This window comes from Lactuca saligna, chromosome 9, assembly GCF_052625555.1.
Source record: "Lactuca saligna cultivar CGN05327 chromosome 9, ASM5262555v1, whole genome shotgun sequence".
Classification (NCBI taxonomy): Eukaryota; Viridiplantae; Streptophyta; class Magnoliopsida; order Asterales; family Asteraceae; genus Lactuca; species Lactuca saligna.
The window spans coordinates 51,951,374-51,960,996 of record NC_136425.1 but is presented as its reverse complement, the minus strand read 5'-3'; the positions used below and the strand labels follow the sequence as shown (position 1 = coordinate 51,960,996).

The 9,623-nt window shown below is 33.2% G+C and overlaps 1 protein-coding gene across 1 annotated transcript; it reads left to right on the top strand.

Moving 5' to 3' along the window:
- The first annotated feature begins 239 nt into the window (after nt 1–239).
- On the top strand, nt 240–8,289 carry LOC145017476 (uncharacterized). Its single transcript, XM_078975504.1, has 2 exons — nt 240–1,117; nt 8,027–8,289. Exons 1-2 carry the CDS (start codon nt 362–364, stop codon nt 8,078–8,080), a joined length of 810 nt encoding a protein of 269 aa, XP_078831630.1. The 5' UTR covers nt 240–361; the 3' UTR covers nt 8,081–8,289.
- The last annotated feature ends 1,334 nt before the right edge of the window (nt 8,290–9,623 follow it).

Sequence of the window (9,623 nt, the reverse complement as noted above, 5' to 3'; positions counted from 1 at the left end):
CGACTGATATTGTTTAAAGGTTTTTGTCTATTGTAGAAGAAATATACTTATATGTATATTTTATTTAACATATTAAAATTTGACAAAATTAGAATATGTTATCATGTAATTAAAAAGTACATTGAAAATTAAAAATGCAATGTAAAAAATAGGTATTAATAAAAATAAAGATGTTTTGTATTTTCCTTTATACAAAGGGATATAAAAGTAGGAAGTATAAACTATGAATTGTGGTTTTGTTTTCTCGTGAAGTTAAGGCGAAGGAGCGTTTACCATTGAATATGAGTTTATGACCCCACACATACAAACCCATACTTGATTTATACCCCTACCACCTCAATCTACATCTAAACACACACACATGATGTTTCCGGTGCCGGAGTTCGGAGAACCAGTTTCTACACCTCCTAAACTCTCTCTCTTTTCACTACCAACCAAACCAAGTACTCTGCAGGATGGTCCAACGCCGCCACCCAACACGGTGGCCACCATCCCATTCTTGTGGGAGGAAGCACCAGGAAAACCAAGACGACCCACCTCCACCGATGATCCACCAAAGTCTAAAACAGTCAGGTCTTTAGACCTCCCTCCAAGGCTAACCACCACCGTGGGTACTGCTACTAGCAACGTAACCAACAGTAGTGGTGGAATAGAGATTATACCATCACCGACCACCGTATTGGGTGGACCTTATGAATGCGTGTACACTTTTAATAAATCAATGTTGGGGTCGCCGGAGAAGGTGGTGGGTTGTAGTAATTACAGCGGTAGGAGTAAAGGTAAGATCACGATGCCTTTGAGGAATTTAATGAGGAAAGAGAAGTCGCCAGTAAAGTTGATCAGTTCATGGAGGTGGGATAGTTTCAGGGATATTGGAGTTGACAAAGGGGACAGGTCGCCAGCGGTCAAGTTTTGCTCATGGAGGTGGGATAGTTTCAGAGATATGGGTGGCGGTGGCAAAAGCGGTGGTAGCAGCTGCAGAAGTGTAGGTGGAAGTGGTTCTCTGTCTTCTTCATTTGATGACTTTCAAAAGTCTCTTGATTCCAATAGTAAGATCACAAAAGTTACAAGGAAGAACAGCTTCACGTTCCTCAATCGTAGTTCTTCTGGGTTTTTGGTAAGTCTCATTAATTAATCTTTCCTTCAAAATGTTATTAATGTGTTGAACCGGGTCGGGCTAAATTCCATAATATTATTAAACAAACCGCCGAAAATGTTGAACTTGGCTGATTCACGTAACTATCTAAAATGGTTTTAGGCCGCACAGTCGCACGACGCACATTAACGTCTCCGTATTTATTAGTAACTTTAATATATTTTTAGGATATAAGAAAAGTCCATGTCAAAAAAAAAACCATAAATTCACACAACAATGATCCAAATCAAATCAGTGTAGTCAATGTGAAAAACAATTCGTAACAATCACTTTTGGATATCAAATAATATCTAATTGAATATATACCAATTCATCAATGAAATTATGGTAGGATATGAAATCAAATTAGAATGTAATGTTTTGATTGATCGTGCATGGTCAATCTCCTTCGTTAATATTTCAAATCTATATTGCTTGGTATTATAAAAATCAATCTAGGATGTTCAATCAAAACTACTTTCATAAATCTTTTGGAAAAACTCAAAAGTAGAGATACAAATACTATGATAATTCTTTATTTCTTTTCATGAATGTAAAAAAAAAGGATTGAAGTCTCACTTTTATTTATACCCAAAAGATGATAAGATTGACAAAAATAGTTTTCGGAAGTTATTAACGCTTGCATGGAACTTATAATTGTTTCGGAAGCAATTTTGAAAAGTCGACAGACAACATCCTCGGCATGGATTGTTGAACCTCGGTTTCAGGGTTTCAGACCGGTGAAGCAGCCTCAGTTGCAAACTACTATAGCAACCTCAACTATAGACTACTATAGCATCCTACTAGTTGTGGACTAAAGTCTTTTGGTAGCATTAAATAAGGTTGCAGAAGCACCCTGTTTGCCTTAGAAAAAATCTATTTTCTTTAACAAACTACTTCTCTTGAACAGAATTTTACAGTAAGACCTTTTAGGGAGTTGTCCCAGTATATGCTAGAGTATTGGCCCTTGACCCTCGTTTATTTCCATGTCCATGATCAAACTCACATAATAAGGTCATAGTTTTAATCGTCATTTGGACTCGTTTCTATTCAAATTAGAACAAATGGTTGGTGACACTAAAATCACAAACATTTCATGATAACCATTGTATGTGAATATCAAATTATATCCGAAACGAACATATAAAAAATCCATAACAATTGTAACACTTAGTTTTTCGTACTAAGGACACCCTATAAATCAGTTTATTTACAACCTTATAAAACATTTTGGTGTACACTAGCACACTGAAATACAATGAGTTATCACCAAGAATCGTATTCGTATCAACTATATGATTTGAGCCATGGGTTTCAACAACCTAACCTACAACACAACACAACAACAACAACAAAACAACGTACTTCATAAGGCTTTGTGAAGAACAACTACAAGAACATAACATCATATATAAATAAAGTTATCATTAACAACATATACACCACATCAAATATACTAAATAAAACACATTAATTGTTTATTGTCTCATGACTCCTTATGATAACAACAAATATTATTTCACTTATTTGGTTATTGTCTTGTGCACAGTAGCAGAACCAGAAACTTTTGTTAGGAGTAGCATAGAGATATTCTTGATAAATGATAATGAGTATTTTTCTTTTAAATGTGATTGCACTAGATATATCAAACTAACACAAAAGTCATATATCTTAAAGTTGACCTCTTCGTTTATCCAGTTTTCGAATACGCTCTACTACTTTTATCATTACTACCATTTCCAACATCCAATTTTCTGTTAAAATTATTTCTAATAAAAATCCTACAAACAAAATTAAAGATTTCGAATTCACAATTAATGATTTAAACCAAATTTCACCAACAAAAAAACAACATAACAAATAAATAACTAATTAGCTAATTTTAGGTTTTTTATTTAAACAACTAAATTAAACAAAATAAAAAAAATCAATATAAACTAATTAATAAATGATACGTATTTCATTCTTGCTGGAAAACCAAAAACAAGATAAAATAAACAACTAGCCTGGCCTAGCCATGAGATAGTGAGAACAAGGCTAGATGCTACATAAGCTCTTCTTTATTTTGTCATGCCTTTTTTCCTTTGTAGAAATATTGTATGCATTTATTTACTGGAAATAGTTTAAAACTTTTCACTTTTTATTTAGACTAAGAGTACTATTAAATTTATCAGTATACTATATGTATATATAATAGAGATCCAATTTTTTAACATATGTAGGGAGAAATGAGGGGTAACACATGCTACCCCTACCAACCAATTGGTTTCTTCAGTGCTTGTATATCGTTAAGGTTAACCACGTATTCACCACTACTATAATACAGTAATGTCCCATTTTTCAAACCAAAATTTTCACTTTTAACAAATAATATTTCATTCAAAACATTCTTCCACTAATACAAAACCATTGTTTGGTAATCAAACCCAAATATCCAAATCAAAGTATAAAATGGAAGCATACGGAAACCTCAAATCATAGTGTCGATGTGCGTGTACAGTTAAGTCTTGCCCTTCAAACAATCTGATGAAATATCTATTTAATCTACAACTTTAAGTTAAAGCTTAATGTGCTCCCCAAAATACCACATACAACAATATACATATAATGCATACAAGTAATGGCCTTCAGCACACAACTGGTCCACCCTTTTAGCCTTCTGCATAAAGTTGGTCATCCCCTTGGTCTTCAACATAAAGCTAATCTGCCCTGAGTATCTTAACGTTTAGTACATACTTGGACCTCTATCAACTCTCACATGTAATATATCAACATATGATAGACAAACAAATAAACAATCCAAAAATAGCATGCGAACGACTAAGCTAGTATACTTGCTTAACAATACACTGGAATATATCTACATCCTAACATACAGAGGATACATATTGTAATATATAGTATAGTAAGAAAAATCACATAGGTCAAAGAGCTAAAGTAACAACACTCTAAGTCTCACGGATGTAGCTACACGCACCACCTAAACCAAACATAGTTTAAATCTTAGTCTATAGCTCAAAATCATAAGTTTGACCCAAAGTCAAACTGGTTAGAAAGTCAATGGTTAGTGGTCAGCACTTGCGCGGAGACTAGAGACTAGTCACATTGTGAAATTCTACATGACAAAATAGTCGTAAAACCTTCCAGGATCATATCGTGATCTTTCAAGGAGTCGTGCCGCTAACTCAGTAAAACAACCAACTCTCTTTAAGTGCTTAATCCTTAAAGACAGGAATTCCAAATTTGATATATGAAGCTCCACAACATATTAATGGATAAAGTTTGAAACTTTATCCATTCCAATGGCTTAAAAACTCAAGATCTTAAACTTTAAGTCTAAGTGTTCGCTTATAAGGCCAAAACCAAGTGTATGGCTCAAGGAAAGCACATGCATGATCTTTTTATCCATCAACAAGGGTCTAGAAGAACAAATCATTAAGAATAAGTTCTGAAGTTCTTCAAACTTCAAGAACATCAACATTGAGGGACCAAAAAGCTCTCAAATCAACCCAAAACCAAGATCTAGCAAGCATGAGTTAAAAACATAAGAACTTGAATACTCACAAAGCTTGGAGAGGCAAAGAAAATGTAGACAACTTCAAGGGATTGCTTCTAATAACACCATAATGAATCTTTTTTTACCCAAAAATCACACCAAGGCATGTAAGAACACAAAAAACTCTTTAAGAGGTTAGGGTTTTGCGAGAGAAAATGTTTCTGAGGATGGAAGTTGGGAGGATGAAGAAACCCTCAAGGTTTTTCCCTTTAAATTGGCCTAAATCCCAAGGCTTCTAAGGTTTGTCCCATCAGACCCATCGCGTCGCGAGTTTCATTAAAGGTCGTGTCATGATCCCTAAATCTGTCGTGCCACCACTTATAGAAAATCTCAAAAACTTATTAATTCCAAATAAATGCAAAAAAGCATACCTGAAAAACTGATGTTACAAATACACACCTTTGGATATACTCCGTCTAAAGTAAATACACCAAATTTATCATCAAGTATCATCTCAATAATGCATGATATAATAATATAACTACATATCTAATTCACATATTGTGCAACTACACACATCAATAATAATGGATGCTAGATTAGTGTTACTCACCTCACTAGTTAGTAGACTAACTTTATTTTTGGTCTTTAGCCTCTGTTGCTTCTCAGCTTGACACATACCAACATATATTAAATAAATAATAAGTTCCTCAGAACTTGTTACAACTTACTCCGAGCTAAACAATGTGACCAATTATCACAAAACTAGTTAAACTCCATACTGCAACTGCTAAATAACTTAACCCCATAAACTATTAGATAGATCTCATATTTCTAACAAGTCCACTAGTTAGGGTTTATAACCCACATCAACCAGTCGGGGAATTCACTATTAGATTTACAACATAGTTCATAATAGCACCATATTATGAGTTCTAACAACTAACTCGAGTTTCAATTATTCATCCTAACTACGCTATAAAATACAATAACGTAATCACAGAACAAGAGGATACCTCGATTCAATTGACATCTCATACCCTTACATTCTAGCACCGACTACTCGATCAATATCCTAATAACCAATCAATCTCTCTCTCTCTCTCTCTCTCTCTCTCTCTCTCTCTCTCTCTCTCTCTCTCTCTCTCTCGTTGATCTTATTTTGTCAAAACTTCTCAAATGGACAAAAAAACTCCTTTTATATACATAAGACTTTCGAGGAATCACATCACCACCATAAGGTCATCGTGTAGTAATCAACATCATACGTCTCAGCCATCTGCCACATGCCGTCTCCCGCAACTACGTATATCGACCTCTCAACACGTGTCCAACACCGGGCATCTCATTGCATCACAACCAACATCACCCTCGCGTCATGACCTTTGACCGTTGACCAAGACCTGATCCCTCTTTGACCAACGTACCACAACATAAAAAACTCGCATCGTGACTTTCCAAAATAGCAAAGTACTTATAATTTACCATTTTCTTCTTCTACTTCACAATTTAACACCAGCACACATTCTATAAGCAACTTAAATCAAACTTAATGCTCTGTTTCTCCTACTTATCTCGTAAAATGAGAATTACCATCGAGAGAAAAATCATTGTAAAATGAGCATTAACCCTCGAAACAATATTTGTTATGAGAAATGGGTATTACAACAATCATTTTAAAATGAGCATTACCATCAATAGAAAAATCCATATCGTTTAATGTAACATGAGTTTTGAAGGGAACAACGTCAATGCAAACAACAAACAAGATCAAATATATGGACATATAAATAAATATATCAATCACCGTAATATTATACCATTGAGCGGACACCAAAAAAAGATCAAGTTAATGTGAAACTTGAAACATAATAGAATATAAACAATACAAATATATGGTGAAAACAAACTTGAAAACCAAAATCAACGTTTTGAAATAGGGCTCGTCTTATATGAGTTTATTGTACACACCGAGTAACTTGTATTCGCCCCTGTTGCACTTTTATAAATTCCAATTAAATAAAATTACCTAGATCATACGAAACACATCAACATGGGGTAATTGTTGTTACCAATAGAGGATGATCACACGAAAATCATCAACATGGGGCAATTGTTATTACCAATAGAGGAGGGTCTCCATTGAAAAAGAGTCTGTAACTAAGGGTTGTGAAAAATAAAAGTTAGAGCAATGAGGATAAAATGTGAATTTTGGACTCAGTAAAGCGAGGCTTTTTTTAACTTAACATATACATACCATCTTAACTTATATATATATATATATATATATATATATATATATATATATATATATATATATATATATATATATATATATATATATATATATATATATATATATATAGAGTCACGATCAAATAAGAAGTAAATTTTTGGTAGAAAGTTAAAAAGTTTTTTTCTACATATTTCTTTCGCGAACAAACAAAATGAATCATTAGATGATTCATTTGTAAGATGATTCACAAGAAAAAATTCTCAAAAAATCATCTAGATGATTCATTTATATAATGATTTTGTTGTTATTCACTAAAATTGTCATAAAAGTGAATTTTTCCTTAATTTACTTAAAAATGAATCATAAAGATGTTTTTTTGAGAATTTTTTCTTGTGAATCATCTTACAAATGAATCATCTAGTGATTCATTTTTTTTTGTTCGTCAAAAAACTATGTAGAAAAAAAAATTTCTTACCTTCCTACCAAAAAAAATTTCTTACCGGATATATATATATATATATATATATATATATATATATATATATATATATATATATATATATATATATATATATATATATATATATATATATGCATTGCGTTATGTATCCATTGAACCCATTAAGTACAAATTAGCCACTTGGTTGTATATTTACACGCTACAGAAAAGTAAAAGGTCAACATCAGCCTTTTGGCATAATGATATAACTGAAGCATTGTAACAGTTGAGTTGTGGATTCTCAATTTCTTATCAATTTGTTAAACGCGGACACGAGTTGTAAAGTTTCAATTAATCAAAACTTGTGGCTGTGTACAATGTTTTCAAATTAAGTCCTTAACGAGTGAAGCAATATGTTTGCAACAATGTAGATGATTTACAACAACCTAAATTTAGATATTTCGTTAACGTTACAAAAATTTGAAAAAAGTGGAAGTCGGGCATCAAAACCTTTAGCAAGTGATAAAACAACTTTAGCAAGGAACGGTTGCTAAAATAGTTTAACACATAAAGAGTGTTTTTAAGCATTTTGTGTTGCAGACTTATAGGTATGGTACTTGTATTGTATAGTTATCACGCTTCCTATATGAATCTATTGTATTAGCAGTTTCAAAGCAATTTTATCTACTTAATAACATAAATGATTCTATAAATTGACAGGCAGGCATGTATGGGACCTTCAAACAGGCAATGCAAAGGAAATCACGAAGATAAGCCTTTATAATTCACATTATCATCATCAATAGCATGATATAATTAATTATCAAGAATGAGTTATTATTTGATGGGTACTTACATATAAGTGTGTAGAAGTATAGGTGCAAGGTTAGTTATATATTAAAATGCTTGTTATTTGTGCTCGTAAATTCTGATAAACGATAAACACTATAAAAAGTTGGAAATTTTCAATGTTTTTATTGTTATTCACTTGTAAAAATCTCTTTGTTTTGGTCAGGTTTGTGAAATTATCTTTCAAAACATAAATTGTGTTGTGGAGAGTATCAATTAAGTTAAGCCAAAACATTGTTCTAAATCATGCAATATGCAATATGTAGCGTATTGCTAGTTGGAAAGGGATTGTTGCTATGTTTAAAAGTAAACTCTATTCTTGGAAGGCTCGCATACTGGAGATAGGGTGCTCATTGTTGTGGAAAAAACTGAGTCTTTGGAATAATTTTTTTATTGGAGGGGACTTGGAATATAAAAAGATGACTTGGGTTGTTTGGAAAAAGTGTTTAGCTAGTAGAGATCAAGGTGGTCGAGGCATTATGAGGATTTTTGCTTTGAATAGATCTCTTTTATTCAAATCGATTTGGACATTTAGAATGCATAACGACTTGTGAGTTGAAGTTATTAAGAGTATTCATCGAGTTGATGGGGGTCTTGGCAATCCGACTTATTGCACTCCTTCCTCTCGTTGAATTGGGGTTTTAAATTCTATTAAAAATCTCTCTTTGAACAGTATCGACCTTCTTTCTCTTGGCAATCATAAGCTTAGTAATGACGATGCTTTCTCCTTTTGGCATGATGTGTGGTGTGGTGATTTTGCTTTTAAACATAAATTTCCAATGGTTTTTGCCTTGGATTAGTAGAAAATGGCATGGTTTCCACTCATATTTAGCTCTTTGATTGGATACCGATTTTTAGAAGGTCTCCTAGAGAAGGTAAGGAGATTATTCAATATGATCTTTCATTGCGCCTGTTAACTTAGGGGAGGATCATGATTCTTAGAGGCGGTCTATCGACCTGGCTACAAGTTTCATAGTTGCTTCAACTTGTTGCTTTATTGATTCTATTATCTTATCTTGGAGACAACTTCTCAACCTACTAGATAGAACAGATTGGTCCGGTCAAAAGTTAACATTCTTTTTTAGAGATTGTATTTGAATAAGGTTCCAACCAAATTCAACCTGGATAGATGTGGCATTGATGTTGGTTCGTTGTTGTGCTTGGTTTGTGATGGTGGGGTTGAGACGGCTAATCATTCTTTTTTTCCTATGGTATGGCATTTGACTTGTGGAATCTTCTAGGTAGATGGTGGGAGATGAATTTGCTTGTCTTCTTGTCTATCTCTAAATGGTTATCTTGGTGTGACAATGGTTGTATTTCTACTTAATTGAAGAGGTGTTTGGAAGCAGTGGTTCTTACTATGATGTGGGTGATTTGGCCTTTTAGAAATAGATTGTTGTTTGTGCAGGTTAAACCTACCAGGGTGGTGTTTTGAGATTTCATCCAATCTCAATCTTTTTTATGGATT

Bases quoted from the DNA above. Each gene is read 5' to 3' on its own strand.
- LOC145017476 (XM_078975504.1), top strand. From the start codon at position 362: ATGATGTTTCCGGTGCCGGAGTTCGGAGAACCAGTTTCTACACCTCCT. The intron at 1,118-8,026 runs GTAAGTCTCATT...ATAAATTGACAG, and splicing joins GTAGTTCTTCTGGGTTTTTG to GCAGGCATGTATGGGACCTT.